Source organism: Panthera onca, chromosome A2 (assembly GCF_046562875.1).
Source record: "Panthera onca isolate mPanOnc1 chromosome A2, mPanOnc1 haplotype 2, whole genome shotgun sequence".
Lineage (NCBI taxonomy): Eukaryota > Metazoa > Chordata > Mammalia > Carnivora > Felidae > Panthera > Panthera onca.
In genome coordinates this window covers 141574060-141593762 of record NC_138340.1, presented here as the reverse complement: position 1 = coordinate 141593762, position 19703 = coordinate 141574060, and the positions used below count along the sequence as shown (strand labels likewise).

At 33.8% G+C, this 19703-nt stretch overlaps 1 protein-coding gene across 4 annotated transcripts in view; it reads left to right on the top strand.

The window, feature by feature from the left end:
• The window catches only part of POT1 (protection of telomeres 1), an 80564-nt gene extending 60885 nt beyond the window's left edge, over positions 1–19679 (top strand). For all 4 annotated transcript variants that reach the window (XM_078439941.2, XM_078439938.2, XM_078439933.2 and 1 more), the window contains 7 exons: positions 766–922; positions 2275–2480; positions 5746–5881; positions 10254–10342; positions 12200–12291; positions 13947–14052; positions 16081–19679. In XM_078439941.2, the coding sequence (XP_078296067.1) occupies positions 766–922; positions 2275–2480; positions 5746–5881; positions 10254–10342; positions 12200–12291; positions 13947–14052; positions 16081–16193 (899 nt within the window). In that variant the 3' untranslated portion in view covers positions 16194–19679. The remainder of the gene's footprint in view (positions 1–765; positions 923–2274; positions 2481–5745; positions 5882–10253; positions 10343–12199; positions 12292–13946; positions 14053–16080) is intronic.
• Positions 19680–19703: the final 24 nt, after the last annotated feature.

The window sequence follows — 19703 nt, the reverse complement described above, 5'->3', positions numbered from 1 at the left end:
TATTAATTATAAAGGGGGAAATAATAAATTTACAGTGGAGAAGAAACCTGCTGAACACCACTATAACCAAGTGAGCAAAGTTAACATCCCCAGGAATGAAAACGCTGGTGACTTGTATGCCTCTTGTTCCGATGCAGAGAGGGACGCCTGTATCACTTGCAGTATACTAGACTGCCAAAAGGGCATAATCTGTATCTGACCATGAGCAGAACCAGACACACCCAAGTCAATGGCCTCTGCTCGAATATATCAGTGTCATAAAAGACCAAGAAAAGCTGAGGGACCATTCTACATTAAAGGAGTCCAAAGAGACAGGAAAAATAAATGCAATGCATGGTTCAAGACTGGATTCTGGACCCAGAAATAAAGATCTAAGGAAGAACATTACAGGGACAGTTGGAAAAATTTGAATAATGTCTGTTGATTCAGTGATAATGTTACATATTCTGAAGTTGAAAATTGCACTGTAATATGCCAATCTTCAGAATCTTCTGAAATACACAGTGAAGTATTTAGGGATAAAAGAGCATGATATCTGGAAATTATTCATAAATGATTCATGTATATATATGAATATGTAAGGAGATATATATGGAGAGGGAGCTACCAGATGGAGATGATGACAAATGTGGCAAAATATTAACAAGGTTGGCAATAGAACTTAAATAATTCAGTTTTATTGTATCTGGTTCAGGGGAATTCGTATTATGAATATTCTTATTATTCTTGTAGGTTATTCTGACTTAATCTAAAAATTATTTTTAGTACTTACAGATCATCACTATTTGGAGAAAACCCCACTATGTGCTATTTTGAAACAAAAAGCTCCTCAACAGTATCGTATTCGAGCAAAATTAAGGTCATATAAGCCCAGAAGTCTCCTTCAGTCTGTTAAACTTCACTGTCCTAAATGTCATGCACTGTAAGTATTTTCTGTAATAAAACAGAAGTTTTTATTTCATAATTTTGTGAATATACATTTTCATATATACCAATCAGTTTAAGTCCTGGCCGTGTGTAAATTGTGACTTTGTATATTATATTTTGAAACAGTGGTAACATTTTTAAGAGAAAATACTAAATTCTTAGTAAATCCTTCTGACATTTCTTAGTAGTAATAAATAAAAGTGGGTGCTGTTTTCAGATCTAAATTCAGTTTAGTAGCTTTAATACATGCATGAATACATATAGTTATATAAAATAAATTTATATTAGAATGATTATGTACTTACTCAAGACATTCTGAATTTAGTTTTAATCTCTTTTTTCTTTTTTATGCAATTTGACTGTCTTCCCTTTAAATATATAATGTGTAAATACAGTACATTTCCTTTATATTTGTGTGTGTGCATGTGTGTATATATATTATAAAATTATATAATTACGTAGTCCATTATATTTGTGTATATAAATATAATTTGTGTATGTACATTAATATATGTATATTTTCTCCTCCACAATCTAAGTATAATACTATTTGTAGACAGTTTTGATCATCAAACTTGAAATAAAATGGGGACCATCTTCTACCCATTTGAGCTTAAAATGATGGTCGGAATTAAAATATAAATACAGATTTTATATAATTGTTGAAGAATTATTAAATTACAGTTTGTTAAATTCTGTAAAGTCATATAGCTTTGCCAAACAAAACTACCGTCTATGAGCATTTTTTTAGACAAATAAGAGAATCACGTCAAAAAGGTAAAGTGGTGTTACCTGAAGTTACACAGCTGGTTGGGGACAGAACCAAGGCAAGGACATAGACATTTTGGTTCCAGATCATGCCATTTCCATTGTATACATACTTTACCACGTGACTTTTTAAAATTATCAGTCTAGGTTAAAAGGAATTGGAAGGAGTATTGGTTTGTAAAGTGGGTGCCCTGTGAAAGAGATTACTTAGGTGGTAAGTGGATATTTAACAAGAAGCTGTATCTTTTTCTCCCATGGAGAAGTTTAACATTCCTTACAGAGGAGAATGAATTGGTGTTAGAAATAGTTATAGGATCCTTGGTATCACAAAACCAGATAAGGAAATTGCTAGCAGTTAATATAGTTATGATATGGATCTACTTAGTTGTGAAGTATCATCAAATCTTTTTCTGTGAATTAGAGTCATTTAACCTGCAAAGTGAATTACCTCCACATTTTAAAATAAGTAGCTGATGCATCAGCATGTAAACAAATTTGTCTTAATTGGATAATTTGTTAAATTTGAATTTCCAAGCTTATACCAATTGTTTTGTATTATTTCATTGTCAATGATTTTAGGCAAGAAGTTCCACATGAGGGTGATTTGGATATAATTTTACAAGAGGGTGCAACTAAAATCCCAGATACTAAACTACAAAATACATCATTATATGATTCTAAAATGTGGACCACTAAAGATCAAGGAGAACGAAAAGTAGCTGTTCATTTTGTGAAAAATAATGGTATTCTCCCACTTTCAAGTGACTGTCTGATTTTGATAGAAGGTAAGGTACTTAAGTTACTGTTTTATTAGAATATAGCTTTTGCTTGTGTCTTTCTCTGATTAATGATTGTTAAATATATTTTAGGGGCAACCTAGGACATACAAAGTCAAAATATTATTAAATTACATAAAATAGAGTATATTATATATAACAAATAAATTTAAATATATATATATATATATATATACACACATATAAACTAATCTGAATTACATTTAGAAATCATATATTGAACTCAAGTGTTTGCATTTGTCTATCTTGTTGAATTTGGATAGAATCTTAATCAGATTCAAGCTCATTGTCGAGCAGTGTTTCATCAGGAGGCTGCTTGTTATGTACAGTTGTTGTTACCTTGGCCTCTGGATGTCACTGTTGTTCCATAAAAAAAAAAAAAAAAACCTGAAAGTCATCTATTGATATTTAGGTCAAGGAAGGGACCCTGGAAACAAGTAAAGATAACTTGACAGGTTTTAAAAGGAAGAAACTGAGTCATATATATTTTTGCATTTCCTTTCCACTTTTCACTAATTTTAATATCTATCTAATATATATATATATATATATATATACACACACACATATAAACTTATTTTTCCCCATGCCAAATTTAAAGTTTCATAATTTTCCTTGAGACTTTTCTTCCTCAGTAATATTCTATGATAGAAGGAAAACATCATCTTTAATTTGCAGAGAAATCTTTAGTTTTATTTTATAAATGAATTAATCTTTATTATAGTGGATTATGATCATTTTTGTTAGTGACATTTTTCTATTTATAAAAGTAATATGTACCTGTTTTAGAAAATACATATATGTAAATACATATGAATATGACCATTGGTATCCTTTCATGAACATCTCTTATTTTAATACACTTACAACATACCAGAAATGATTTTAATTTCTATGTATTAATTAACCATGACGATATTCTTATTCATTTGGTCTTATTGTAAGCTCTTTTTTATACATGAGAAAACTGAATCATAGAGAAGTTGTGGATCTTCCCCACTACAGGTAGTAAGTGGAACTGAATTGTTTCTGGTTTTTTGACATTTTAACTCTGTGATGAAGTTTCTTCTCCCTGAATGAAATGTAATTGGGAGGTGGGGGGGGGTGGTGGTGCACAAAGAATTAAGTAAATGTTGCCCAGTTACTTTCCAGTAAAGCTGTCGTAGTATTCATATGCTTTAGTAGCATATGAGATTATCTGTTCCCCCATCTTCATCATCATATACTAGCCCTTTAAAAAATGTGTCCACTTTGATGAGTGAAATGTGGTATCATCTTAGTCCATTAGCAATACTGGAATCTCTACCAGTAAGTAGATATAAAAACAAAGCACACAGACACATGCACACACACAAAAATGGAGTAAGACTATTCGTATGCCCTAAAAATAAAATAAAGCTTTGAAACTATCAGTTTCTATAAGTATTGTCCTTGTAGGGCCATCTAGGAGGATATCCAGTACACCTTAGTGTTCTCCTGTGAACTGCCTCCCAGAGAATTCTGTGTTAAAGCCAAGTTGACCTTGAGGGTCCAAAAGAAGCTTGAATGAAGAAGTACCTTTAGCTCCTGATCCTGTCACTCATCCCACAAACTTTCAGTCTCACCTCCTGCCATTCCTCAATTTCCATTACACCCTCCAGCCATATTGAACCGGAGGCAATTCCTAAACCCAGGGTATTTCTCTGTACCTCTTTGCCATTCTGTTGCTATTCTCCTGAGAATTTCTGCTCTAATGTTCATAAGTAACTTAATAATTCCCTTTACTCAACAATTCATGTGAAATATTTAATGAACACCTACACCTACCAAGCACTCTTGATTCTCAAGGCAGATTTGAGTGGTTTTTATTGCATAGTGTATGAACTTTCAGTAGATCACTTTTCTTCCTGTATTGTATTTGTATTATATCTGTTTATAGACTTGTTTGCTTACTAGACTGTAACTAGGATCCATGTTCATTTTAATCTTTGTATCTTTAGCTCCTAGGGTAGGACACTAGGCATGCAGCTGGCTCTCAGTAAATATTTATTGAACAAATAAATATATCCAGAGTAATAACACTGACTTACAGAACTTTTTAATGAAACTCAAATGTGAAAATATATCTGAAAGCACTTTAAAATATAAAAGGGTTTCATGAAAATGCAAGCTATTTTTATTTTATCATATTTCTCAGTATTATAACCCTACCCAGGGGCAAGGACCTAACTGCAGTGCGACACGGCAGAACTGTGGCTTCCAGCTTCTCAATGCTGTGGAAAGAGGAATGGGAGCTGGGCAACTTAGAACACCACAAAACTTGTTCTTACCAAGATTTATCTGCTTATTCTGAATAAACACTCCCTGGATTGTTGCAAGTCTTTGGTTAATTTCTAGAGTTCCAAAAAAAGTCAAATTTGACAGTTTTTGCCATTTTGACAGCTCCTTGTATGGAGCAGTGTATTTTTGGACGTCCTTATTCTGCTGTGCTGGGAGTGCTTTCCCCTCACAACTGAATTTAACGTTACAAATATTAGGAAATACACAAAAGTATTCTTATAAATCATATTCTCTTTCCCTAGGAAGGAGGAATGCTCAGTCTAGGTGAAAAATACACCAGGAAAGGAACCAGTAGGTTTGAGTTATTCTAGATAATCCTGCCTTCTAGTAGTATTGCACCCCTGGGCTTACTCTTTCTTCTCAGCTAGTGATGGCTTTCATGGCCACTGTGTCATACAATTAGAAATGTAATGATTTTTTAGGAAAAATGAACAAACACTCTACATGAATTGTAATTACACAAACTTTTCGCAGCTATATATAAATTTAATGTTGACCTGGAAGTTTAAAAGACTTATTTCAAACTCTAGACTTAATTTACCTAGACATTATTAGTATATAGCAAATTTAATAATGAGAATCCTGTTATATTTTGGCTCTCAATTTTATTTTCTTTTGAATACTTAAACCAAAGTGTTATAGCATAAAAGAGCGGTTTGTATAAATTTAGGAAGATGGTTAAAGTTTCACAAGTCTATTTTGCTCAAGTCTCAGCATTTCTGTGTAGTGGTTTCTTTAATCAGTGCAGGATACTAAGTTTACAAATTATTATTTTTTTATAATAAATGTATTAATCATCTAAATTCTTCATTGTATTTTTCTTTCAGTCCTTTTAGTCTTTTACTATACCTCATGTGTTCCTTTAAATACACACTCAATTTTGCCTTCATTATATTTGTACTACTTGAAGGATTTATTTATTCTGTGTTCATAGGAGGAACACTCGGTGAAATCTACAAACTCGCAAATAAGTTTCATAGTGTAATTCCTGTGAGATCTGGCTATGAAGACCTGGAAGTCCTTGATCTTTCAGTACCATTCCTTATACAAGGAAAAGTACATCACTATGGGTATGCTTTCAGATCTGGGAATTTTGAGAATTAATAACTGCTTAGGAGTAATTGTTATTATTTTATCCTACTAGTTGCTATATATTCAGTGGATACTTATTGAATACCAATTTATATGTACAAGATTCTAGATTTTTCTGGTATGTATTTTATTCTTCTGATAGCATATATATCAAATACCAACAATGTGCTAATTATATAAGGCTAGCCCAGAGGTTAATATTCATTTGCTTTCTTTCACAAAGATTTAGATGCTAATACAGAGAAAGGTTTAGAGCTGTATCCTAGTAAAAGTTAAGTGATTGAATTCCAAAATTTCTGTGCCACGAAGTTACAGATTAGTTGCCACTGAGGAACTGGAAGATATCAGGATATATTGGGAGCTAGAAGTAGACATGCATTTCAAGAAACTTACAGTCTCTCGAGATATTGTACCTTTTTAACTTTATGGTTTCTTTTGTTTTACGAATTTGTAAAATATTAATACAATCAAATTATTAAAATGCTTATGAAACCTTAAAGGTTTTTCTTACTTTAGGTTTTAGTTATTTTGCTCAGATTTCTGGACCTGATTCTTTGTAAACAGAATTTTAAACTAATGCTTTAGTTTATTTAACAGTTATACATCTTTTATCTTTTTTTTATTTCTTGAATCTATTTTATTAATGAATTTTTTATAGTTTCATTTCTTATGTAAATTTACATTTATTGACATAAAATTGTTCATAGTACTTTTGATGATTTTTAAATTTCTACTTTGTTCCTGAATCCACTTAATATTATTTGCACCTTTTTTCCTTGACTTTTTTTTGCCAAAATAACTAGCTTTTGTTTTGTTGATACTCTCTGTTGTTTTATTGTTCTTATCTTTAGTTTCTGCATTTACTTTTTCTAGATTTCTTTCTTCGGGTTTTTTTTGTTGTTGTTTTTTTAAGTTTATTTATTTATTTTGAGAGAGAGAGAGAGCAAATATGCATGAGCAGGGGAGGGGCAGAGTTAGAGGGAGAGAAAGAATCTCAAGCAGTCTCCCCATTGTCAGCACAGAGCCTGACAGAGGGCTCAAACCCACAAACCATGAGATCATTACCTGAACTAAAATCAAGAGTCGGATGCTCAATGGACTGAGCCACCCAGGTGCCCCTAGGTTCCCTTGGTTTTTCTTTTTCAAATGTTTTTAATTGAATGCATACCTCACTTAATTCATTAATTTTAGTATATTTTTTAATATTTATATTTAAGTCCATAATTTTTCCCCTGAGAAAATAGCCATAGCTTTAACCCAGGATTTGATATGTAGTAGGTTTTTGGTTTTTGGTTTTCTTTTGTCACTTCTAAATGTTTTCTAATTTCTCATTGTGATATCTTCTTAGGCCCATGAATTACTTAGCTGTGTGTTTTAAAAATTTCACGCACACAATTTAGGTGCTACATTTGTTTGTATTTTAGTTAGGTTACTTTTTAACCAAATTGCTTGATACACTTCATAATGATCTTTGAGATTCATTTACCTTTGCTGTATCCTAGAATATGTTTGTTCAGATTTTGTATATATTGCCTATATTTTAAAAAGAACGTGTATTCTTTAATAGTTGTGTTTAGTCTTTAAAAGTGTTTACTTGTGTCCATTAGACAAGCTTGTTAATCATATTCAAAACTTCTTTTTCCTTTGTAACTTTGTTTAATCACTTCTTAGAGACTGTGCTTAATGTCCTATGTGGTTGTAGGTTTGTGATTTTTAATTTGGTCAGTGTTTGCTTTCTACATTTTGAGGTTCTTTTGCTGGTTTGCTTTCATGTTTCTTTGTGTTCTATTTTAGGAAGTCTCATAAATAAATAGGACTAGATTTTAGTTGTTTTTTAGTAGATAAGTTTAAAATATGTTCATTACTGATATATTAAGGTTTTATTTCTACATCTTATTTTGTTTTCCACTTACATTATTACTTCTTCCGTCTCCCTCCCCTTTTTTGGTTATTATTTAGCTTATTTTTTTCCTCTAATCTTCTATTGGATTCATTTATAAAAATGTTCTTAATTTTCCCCTCTTTTGTCTTTTATTGCTTTGGAAATAATAAATCTCTACTTAATTTTTACTTGTTACCCTTAAATTCTAATTTATATTCTTAATTTTTAGTTTACATACTTGTTTTATCGATGTCTTAAGTTAATATCCTAGTCTTTAAGGAAGTAATATTTCTTCATTCTATTGCCTTTTTTTTCCCCATAATTTTATTTAAATTCTAGTTAATTAACATGTAGTATAATATGGGTTTCAGGAGTAGAATTTAGTGGTTCATCATTTGCGTATAGCATCCAGCGCTCATCATAGTAAGTACCTTGCTTAATACCCTTCACCCATTTAGCCCATTGCCTATCCACGTCCCCTCATCAACCCTCAGATTGTTCTCTGTCATTAAGAGTCTTTTATGGTTTGCTTCCGTCTCTTTTTTTTCCCATCCCATATGTTCATCTGTTTTGTTTCCTAAATTCCACACGTCAGTGAGATCATACGGTATTTGTCTTTCTCTGACTTACTCACCTAGCATTACTTCTGTAGCTCCATCCATGTCATTGCAGATGGAAAGATTTCATTCTTTTTTATGGCTGAGTGTAATATTTCACTGTGTAATATATACCACATCTTCTGTATCCATTCATCAGTTAATGGATGTTTGGGCTCTTTTCGTGGTTTCACTGTTGATAATGCTGCTATAAACATTGGGGTACGTGTGCCCCTTCAAATTGGTATTTTTGTATCCTTTGGGTAAATACCTACTAGTTTAATTGCTGGTCTTGGGTACTTGTATTTTTAACTTTTTGAGGAACCTCCATACTATTTTCCAGAGTGGCTCCACCAGTTTCCTTTCCCTCCAACAGTACAAGAGGGTTTCCCTTCTCTGCATCCTCGCCAACACCTGATGTTTCCTGTGTTGTTAATTTTAGCCATTCTGACAGGTGTGAAATGGTATCTCATCATGGTTTTGATTTGTATTTCCCTGCTGATGAGTGATTTTGAGCATCTTTCCATGGATCCTGTTAGCCAACTGGATGCCTTCTTTGCAAAAGTGTCTATTCATGTCTTCTGCCCATTTCTTCACTGGATTATTTGTTTTTTAGGGTGTTGAATTTGTTAAGTTCTTTATAGATTTTGAACACTAACCCTTTATCAGATATGTCTTCTGATATTCAATATCAGAAGACTCAAATATCTTCCCCTATTCCATAGGCTACCTTTTAGTTTTGTTGATTGTTTCCTGTACTGTGTAGAAGCTTTTTATCTTGATGAAGTCCCAGTAGTTCATTTTTGCTTTTGTTTCCCTTGCCTCTGATGATGTGTCTAGTAAGAAGTTGCTACGGCCAAGGCCAAAGAGGTTGCTGCCTGTGTTCTTCTCTAGGATTTTGATGGTTTCCTGTCTCACATTTAGGTCTTTCATCCATTTTTTAATTTATTTTTGGGTATAGTGTAAGAAAGTGGTCCAGTTTCATTCTTCTGCATGTTGCTATCCAGTTTTCCCAACACTGTTTTTAAAGAGACTGTCTTTTCTCCATGCTTTTTTCTCTTAAAGAATAAATTTCTATGTATTTGAAGGCTAGAAGGGGAAAATATTTAATATAGGTACCCTCTACTTTTCTGCAGATTACAAATGAAAAGGAGTCTACGTAAATCTTTTGAACATTGATTTCTTTTTATATTTTTACTCAAGTATATTTTCTTAGTAGCATCTCCTAATCTTATGATAATATATAATAAAAAATAATTACTTATATTTAAAGTATTGTTTGTATGTAAATAAAGCAAAATAACCTATACTAAATCATGTGCATTCTTAGTATGTTGTGTAGTTTCCGATTGACTTACATTATGAAGGATAAGTATAGTATTGGCATTATAAACTATGAACCTCTAAATACATGCTTACTGAATATATTATCCAAAGTCTTGCTACTACTGACTTCTTTAATGAGAATAATTTTCTGGTATTGGTTATATTTATTTAATACCTTAGCTGTTATCAAAGAGCCATAAAATGAAAGAGTCCTTAGAGATAATCTCTTTAATTTTTTCATTTTACCAAATTAAGAAATCAGCCAAATTAATTAACAGTCTAGATCTGGACCCTTTCTCTTATTCTCAACTTAGTGTTGTTTATTCTGAACCATACTATCTTTGTGATTGTTTCAAATGTAAAAATCTTGTTTGTTTATAATTCTGTTTGTATTATGTGTGTTATAATGTGGAAGGTGCAATACTATTTAATAATTAACTTTTTAAACTGTACATTTTGAAGAGCAAAGGTAAGTTATAATTAAATGAGTTATAATAATAAATTATTTTTAAATCTGTATGGTTTTTCTTCTGTCATTAATTTCAGATGTAAACAGTGTTCTACTTTGAGACCAATACAAAATCTAAATTCTCTGGTTGATAAAACACCTTGGATTCCTTCTTCTGTGGCAGAAGGTTAGCTAAATTTCTGTGTTCTACAACTGCAACTGTCTTTGTGTAAGGTGATCTCACTGATTATATTTCAGTGTTTGTGGATATAGTAAAACCAGACAAAGACTGAGCAAACGTTTAACTTTACTTAAGCAAAACTGTTCACGGTGATTATAATAAGAGCATAACATAGTTTAAACGTATTTGAAAACTTGCTTTCAGGCATCTGCCAGTATCTTTAATCATTGCTCACATTTTAATGTTCAGTAATTTGTTTTAGTTTTAATCATTAATCACAAATACAGATTCTGAAAAATTCCTCCAGTTTATAGCATCTTAGGATTCAAAACAATTTTAGAGACAGCTGTTACACTCTCCCCCCAATATACATCTTTAGTTGGAACAACAAGAAGCTTTTTATATCCTGTTCTTAACTGTGATCATCCAGCCTTGGCTTAAAACTCTTTCAGTGATAGGGGACTCATTACATTGCAAAGCAAACATATCCCCTTAATTTTTAAGTAGTTCTTAGCAGTGAAGCAAAATCTACCTACTTAAATTTTAACATGGCCCACGTTCTATCTACTAGAGTTAGAGTATAGGTCTTGTAGAAGATCAACAGCTTCATGCATTTGAAGATATCTGTCATGCCTTCATTGAGTCTTTATTTCTCCAAGTAGGCACCCTTACTTCATTTGGTATTCACCACATTCCTTACTATTCTCTTTCTCTTCCTTAGTAAACATTTCACTTTACCAATGCTCTTCTCAAAGTTTGCCCTTAAAAGCTGCAAATAGGGCTACAAATATTGGCCAGTTCAGAATATAAAGAAAACCTTTATTTCTCTAAAATTGGACACTTTGCTTCTACTAGCCTGAAAATTTTATTGTATATATATTTATTTGTATACTTGGTTTTGTTTTCTTTCTTTTGTAATCCAGCTCTGTTAGTACTTCTATTTCCTGTTTTGTTTGTGGTCCAGTCACGTGAGCCCCTTGCGATCCCGTTTGGTCTCCTCATCCCATTCTAAAATGCAATTCTTCGTTTGTGTGGTCCCTCAGAGTAGGTTCTACATTCGCCCTTCTTGGTTTTAGCTCAGTTTTAACCTATCAAGACCTTTAGAATCCTAAAAATCAGTTCCTCTGTATTAACCACTTTTTGTCATGTCTGTGTGTTCTAATTCATTTCTCTGTATGCTGCTTTATTCTTCTATTTGCCCCGTAGTTAATCCTTTTAAATATGGATTCCACAAACGAAAGACAGTATTTCATTTTTTAAACATATAAATGTCTCCCATTTCCAAACACAAAGTAACATTTTAACCCATGGATTTTTGTATAATTTAGTATCTCTTCAATTTCTTTTTCCTCATCTTACCAAATTATTAAATCCCGTATTCTGACATTTTTGGCCATTCAACCAGATGAGATCTCTTAAGACATACGTGATCCTTGTGTTTATAATATAAAAGGGAGAAACATTTTACAAAATCATAAATAGTGAGCCACATGCTATTCTTTTTAGAACATTCTGGTATTTTAATTTTGTCTTTCATGTGGCTAACGTGGTGAACTGTAGTTCATGAATTCGTTTTTGTGTTTTCTATCAAGTTATCAACTCATTGTAAAGATACCTTATATTAATATTTAATCAAAAAGGTAGAATTGCTCATGAGTCATTGTCACTACATAGGTATGGTTTAATATTCCAAAGTGAACCTGCTAAATGAGCTTAATATATTGTTACTAGAGAACAAAAGGCGTATTTTTTTAATCTCAAATTATTTTAGTAAACAAAATTAACATCATAAAACAATTTTTATCTTACTTTGATCATAAGAATAGAAGATTCATATGGTTTGATCTTTTCTTCCTTCACTAGTGCTGGGTATTGTACCCCTTCAACATGTGTTTGTGATGACATTTATTCTTGATGATGGAACAGGGGTACTGGAAGCTTATCTCATGGATTCTGTAAGTAACAGAGGGAGTGTAGATATTTTTCACTAACAATATGTTTTTGATTTTAATATGTTTATTCATACCAACTTTATTACTGAGAGGATTTAAGGCAACTTAGAAGAACAAATAAAATGCAAGCACATATATCTTGAATTGTCTGTATATTTATCCTGTTCCGATCTGACTCTGTAAATTTAATATCCAAATAATGAAAAATCAAAGAATAGGAATTTGAGGAGAGAGTCTTCAGAAGTTTTACTCCAGGAGCCAAAGGCAGAGGTATGGCTGCACCTTCTGGACATTGTCTAAGCAGCATTTTACCAGGTTTTTGGAGTCTCCACATTTCCGTAGTAGAGGGAATGAAGTTACTTTGGAGGAGAGATGGTTATAGCATACGAAGCTGGAGAGCTATCCACAAACCTCTCTCATTTCTAACAACAGTTCTAAGTTTGGGGGTTCTCAGGACCACCTTAGTTTTGATACTCCCCTAGAAAGACTCATGGAACTTACTGGAAGTTATTCTGCTATTATTGTTTGTTACACCTAAAGAATACAAATTAAAATCATCCAAGGGAAGAGGTACGTAGGGCAGAGTCCAAGAAGTTCCAGACATGGGGCTTCCAGTTGCCCTTTGCTGTGGAGTAGCAGCCAGCGTTACCAGCCTAGCAGTGAAGTGAAACAGGACACAAGCGGTACTGCCAGCCAGGGAAGCCTTGTGATTCCACAAGCCAAGTCTTGGTGGCTAGAGTTTTTATTGGGGCTCCATCATGTAGTCATGGTAGAGACATGTAGACAGCCCATAGGCTCATCTGGTTTCAGTCCTTCCAGAGATCGAGCTAATACCACATGCCCCAAACTTTGTGCCCTAAATCACGCTGATAGACTTAGCTAGTAGGACAAAGACATTCCTAACAGGCCTGATATTCCAAGGGCTTAGAGGTGATTTCCAGGAGCCAAGGGCAAAGACCAGATTTCTTTTCGCAGTAAGGTCAAATTGGTTTACTACACACGTTGGGAAACAATCTGGGGTAGGTTTGAGAGAATGTTTTCTCTTGCCAAAACAGTTCATTGGTCCATTTATTGAATAAATATTTAATGAGCACCTGCTATGTGCCAGATACTGTTGTATGTGATGGGGATTTAGCAGCGAACAAAAGCAAACAAGATCCCTTTCTTCTTTTAAGAAAGTATAACTTATAATCTGATCGAGGAGAGAAAAATTAAATATACACTATACGTTATACTCTTTTAAATTTAACACTAGATTTTTTTCCTGTACACAAAGAATGATAAGCCTCACTCTTTTCTAATTACTATTCTTACTTTCATTTATATATATATACATATATACATACACATCTATATGTATAAATATATTTATATATGTATAAATATATATTTATATATGTGTATGTATATATGTGTGTATATATGTATGTACATATATATATATATATATGTATATATCAATGCTGTTTTTAGATTAAAGTAGTAAACCAGATTTTAGAGTTTAGACTAGAACTCTAGTTTATGAAGTCTACAATCTTCACAGAGTGAAATAGTCTAGATTATTTTAATTAGATGATATTGAAATGCTTTTATATTAATTATGGCTTTTAAAAAAGATTAATATAGTTTCCTATTTTCTCCTGTAATTTTTTTTTAAGGACAAATTCTTCCAGATCCCAGCGTCAGAAATCCTCATCAATGATGACCTGCAGCAAAGTATGGAAATGATCATGGGCATGTTTTGTCCTTCAGGAACAAAAATTGGTAGGCACTAATATTTTAACAATCTCATTCATTCTTTTTCTTGAAATAATACCTACCTAGCACATATCGAATCTGTAGACATAGGGGTTGGAAAAACTTTAAAATCTGAATACTGCTACAAAGTACTAAGTAAATTATTGTCTGATTTGTCTTTTCAAGAAGACTTTGGCAGGGAGAAGATAGGTAAGAATCATAATTCCTGAAATGAAAAGATTTAGAAAATATTTTTGAAATATAACAAAAGGAGGCAGTTTTGCTTGATCACAAGCACATTTGATACGATGTTTACATATACAAGCATTTTCATTGAAATTATACCAACAAATATGAAATTTTGAGAAGAAACATTTTTGTGTAACAGACTACATACAGCCAGTGTAATTCATTCATGAATTTTCTTTCTCTCTCTCTCTTTTTCAAATGTTTATTTACTGAGGGAGAGAGAGAGAACATGAGTGGAGGAGAGGCAGAGAGAGGAGAGAAAGAATCCCAAGTGGGCTCCAAGCTGTCAGTGCAGAGGCTGACGTGGGGCTCGATCCCACAAACTGTGAGATCATGACCTGAGCCGAAATCAAGAGTCAGACCTCAACTTACTGAGTCACCCAGGTGCCCCTCATTCATAAATGTTCTATTAATATTAACTAGTTTCAGATTGTATGCGTTTTTATTTTACTAATTATTTTTATTTACTTTAGTTGTTCTCTGGATAACATTTGATTAATCAACCAGATCTTCAGGTCAAATTGTATTGATTCCATCTACTGCCACTGAGTTTTCCTTTTGTGGTCATTATTTCTGTTTACATTGAAGTTTGCAAATCCCTCTCATAGTTAGTTAGTTTGACACTATTAACAATTTTTCATCGGTAACAAATTTTACCAGCTGCAGATTTAGCTGCTGTCAGTTTACCTTTTAGAGGTTATTATTATTATTTTTTTTAAGTTTATTTTGAGAGAAAGAAAGAGCATAAGCAGGGAAGAGGCAGAGAGAGAGGGAGAGAGAATCCCAAGCAGGGTCTGCACCGTTGGCACAGAGCCCGATGCGGGGCTCCAACTCACAAACCGCAAGATCATGACCTCATGACCTGAGCCAAAAACCAAAAGTCGAACACTTAACCCAGTGAGCCACCCAGGTGCCCCTTATAGGTTATTTTTAATCAGACTTTATTTTCCCCTGGTCAGTCTTTGCATTTTATAACAGTTCCAGAAAGATAGCTTTTTATACATCTTAACAAGGTTTAATTTACACACTTTTTATTTGGTGTCAGTTTTAATTTTTAGTTTCAATTCTTTTGGATAGATTTCTGGAAATAAAACTGCCATATCAAAAAGGATGGGTTTGGTAGGCTTTTGATACATGCTGCCAGATTGCTTTTCAAGAATATTTTTACCTATTTATAGTTCTTCCAGCAGTAGAGTGCCTATCTTGCTCGACTCTTGCCAAGATTGACTATATTAAGTATCTTTCAAAGTTGAACTTGAAGAAGCCTAAGAAACTTTTCTAGAAGTTTTAAATAGATTTACTGTGGTCATAATCAGAGCTTGGGAATAGCATCTGCATTGTCTGGACTAAGTGCTTGGAAATTGATGGGGAGTTTCAGCTAGACAGGTGTTAAGGGCCTGAGCTGATGTGAACTTGGGGTTCACTTTCTTTGCAGTCAACCAAGAAAAAAAGAAAAAAAAAAACACCTGGGGAGGTCAGGAAGCAATCAGCAGAAATAAAGAATAAAGAAATAAAGAATGGGAATGAGATGGCTGCTACCTTTGCGATCAGACATTTGGGAAACTCCACATTTAATTATTGTGTCCTGTGGGGAAAAAGATTAGTTAGGATTGTTACACAATAATAACATGAACCCAGTGTGTATTTGCAAGCGTAGATAATAATATATTTGGTAAGTGTATTTTATTTACTTCTCCAGCTAAATTAAATATGTTAATTTTTCTAGCTAATCATTATGCTCAGCTACCTATTTTAGAGATATTTGTTTAGTTTTAACGCATACATAACATTTTTTCTCATCTGTAGATGCATACCCATGGTTGGAGTGCCTCATCAAGTCGTATAATGTCACAAGCGGAACAGAGCAGCAGATTTGCTATCAGATTTTTGACACCACAGTTGCGGAAGATCTAATCTAATATTGTCATTTAGCTTCGCACATGTAAAATACTATAATTTTAGAAAACATCATTTTCTGTGAGATTATTATAAAGATTTAGCTGTATAGTTTATTTTCTACTTTAACCACAATTTAAAATTCTTTTGGCAAATAGACATTGTGTTATCAAATGCCTACTTGTGGGTAAGTTAAAAATGGTCCCGTTGCTCAAAATTTCCAGTATGATGGCTGCTAGGGATATAAAGGAAGAAGTGGAAGAAATAAGGACTGTGTTTTCATTTACCCCTTGCAGCCCTTTCAGAGAAGCTGTTTTGTTATCCTGCTCTAAGTTTGTTTTTTCCATATGTCAGCCACTGATTTCTCTGCCAGCCATCATCCTAGGCCTTCCTTCTTTCCTGCCCTGATTTTTGTATCAGCAGTGTTAATGATTTTAGCACAGGTATGGGGTTAGAAAATGTCCTTACATTAAATTACTCAGCTTTTACTGAGTGCGAGGGGTGTAGCAGCTGAGTCGTTTTGTTTTGTTTTGTACAAAGGGATCTGCTTAAACAAGCACTCTTGTTGAGAAGTGCTCTTCTGAGTGAGCTACAGCATACTTAAAGGAATGATTTACTTTAAGTGTACATGGCATAATTGCTTTCTTCGGTACTATTGACCAATTTAGGATAAATCCATTTCTTAAGACCTGAATGATGTTCTTTTGATTGCTCGTTTCTCTACATGAAGTTATTGCATTCCACCTCGATCTAATAAAGCAGTCAGATTTATAATGTTAGTGACTTATATTACCATTTTTTAATAGTCTTATGTAATGTGTACTTATATTTCAGGTTGAACACAAAATGAGATATTAACTCAGTATCATAGTCCACTTTTTACCTGACAGTGTTTGTGAAGTTCAAAATCATGAATATTCAGTTTTATACAAATACTTCCATATATTTGTATGTATGTATAGATTTATGTATATTATTTGGTAAAGACTAAGACATACAGATCTGCCTAGTTCAGTATCAGTGAAGAATAAATTAACGCACATATTTCAGCTGTTTTCTTTGTTTGCCCTGTGTTGAGTTGAGACATGATTGGAGGCAAAGAAAGCAGGAATGTCACTATAATAGATATTTAGGACCGTCTATACACTAGGTACTGTACAAAGCATTCAACATATATTTGAGTTTCATAAAAACCCATTTGCCTAATAAAACTGATTTCCTGATAAAACTTGATTGAGAAGCTGACTTCACTAAGTTCACACAATATGCTAGTCAGTACTCTCATTCAGGTAATCTGTGTTCAGAGGCTGTTCTGCTAACCACTCTAGGATTCTGGGGCAAAAGCTAGCATGGGTTTTCTACAACTGCGTCCTCTCTTAAATATTTGAAATGACGTTGGAAGCAGATTATGAGAGGAGTCAGTGTTACATTTTCTTACCCTATCAAAAAGCTTTTAACATTTTATTGGCAAAAAGGGTCAAATACCGGATTTCCTGTGTTTATAATAACTCTAAATTATTTTTTTAATGTTTATTTATTATGAGAGAGAGAGAGAGAGCAAGCAGGGGAGGGGCAGAGAGAGAGGGAGTCAGAGAATCCCAAACAGGCTCCACACTGACAGTGCCTCATGCCCAGCCCAAAGCCCAACGTGGAGCTTGAACTTACAGGCTGTGAGGTCATGACCTGAGCTGAAATCAAGAGTTGGATGCTTAATCGACTGAGCCACCCAAGTGCCCCAATAACTCCAAGTTCTAGTTCCTGAGTAAATTAGCCCATCCCCCAACCTAACGACCCATCTCCCATCACTGAATTACCAGCTTTTTGGAGATGGTGAAAGAAGCTGATGCTGCTTTTTGGGGGGATATAATCACTTGGTTCAAAACATCTTCAGGGAAATGTTTTAAGAACCGTATAGATGAGTAGATTTCAGTACCAATGGTATACTGAGGATACAAAGGTGAGAGAGCCAGTTTCTCTACAGGAAATGCCCAGAAGAGGAGAGGTCAGAAGGTAGGGCAGGTCACAGTGCTCGCTCCAAGTTATCAAAGTCAGATGCCTCATATGAGTCTTTACAGTGATAGGTCACTTCTCTCTTTTCTGTTTTTAAATAGCCCCCCACGTTGTCATCATTTGTTTTCTTTTTTAACTTTTTAGCTTTGAACAAACAAGAAGAGTTCTGTCAACACCTAGTGTTTGTCCAGCTGTGATGCATGCGCCATACCTGAATCAGGAATCCAGAATGCTAGGAGAGTTCTATTTCTGGAGCAACAAGTAGACAGTAGTTCATTGTGCCCTGATTTGAGCCATGTCCTCTTTATTGTCCATGTGAATCCTGGTACCTTTCCGGTCAGACTCAAAATTACATAAATTTAAGAAAATAGTTTGTGTACAGCCTCTTTGCTCAATTTCCAGTCCCTGCAGCATCCATTAGATACTACCAGACTGTCTCTTATAGCCCCTGCACTGTTTCGTGGGAGGAAGAGAAGGCGTAGCCTAGACAGTCGGAGGCAGTTGATTATACAGTAATGAGAAGTGTACTGCTCACACGCTCTTTCCTCTGTCCCTACCCTCCATTTTACTGCTTTCTTTGGGGGAACTCTACAGGCCGAGATGCAATGCATCATTCCCCCTCTTTTTTTTTTTTTTTTTTTTAAACCCCTGGTCATGTTGCACTTCGGGAGTTGTTTCTGAATGAATATAGAAAGACTAGTGTTGAAATAGGAGCTGAAGACCCCTCTGTCTCCCTGAGAAAGCCGTCTCCACGCACTAGGGCACCGGCTGCCCAGGTTTTGAGTCCATCTATGTCCCGTGCTGCCACTTTTGCAGGTCACAGGGATGGACCAGAATCCTTCACCGGCTGTGCTGTTTGGTTTCCAAAGTTAAAGCATGAGTTTGTCACGACTTGTGACTCTCATTCCAGCCAATTCTCTTCTACACTTTCTGGAAGCTTTCCTTGGGATCTGGTGAAATAGCTAGATTCTTATTGTTTTCACTGGTTTAAATTTTGACCATGTGTTTCATCAAGTTTTGTTTTTATCCAGAATTTTGTAAAATGAAACCAGTATGCATTTGTAAATATTGAAGCAACAAAGTATATGAAGTTGGACTAATTCTGACTCTTAACTAGTACCCCAAAGCAAACTACTTTTAACTATGTGGTGTATGCTTTTCCAGACTGTTTTCCCTAAGAATGTGTAAATATGTGTATACATACGTTTTAAAAATAACATCATGTTATAAATATATTTCTGCAACTTGCTTTTGTCACTTTTATAGAGTTTGTTTTTTTATGTCAATACACATAGGAGAAACTTGTTTTTAATTACTCAGCATAAGTAACTTTTTAGTGGGAATTCTCTGATTATTTGACCTATTTTTGTCGTGGTTTTGGGTCTGTTTATGTATTTCTATTATTGTGACAGTTTTGGAATTTTATATTTTTATTGTTACCTATTTTGTTGACTTTGTTGCCTTATACTTATTAATAATAATATTTTGTTATTATTTTAGTCTGTATTTTTGTTTTTTGGGGT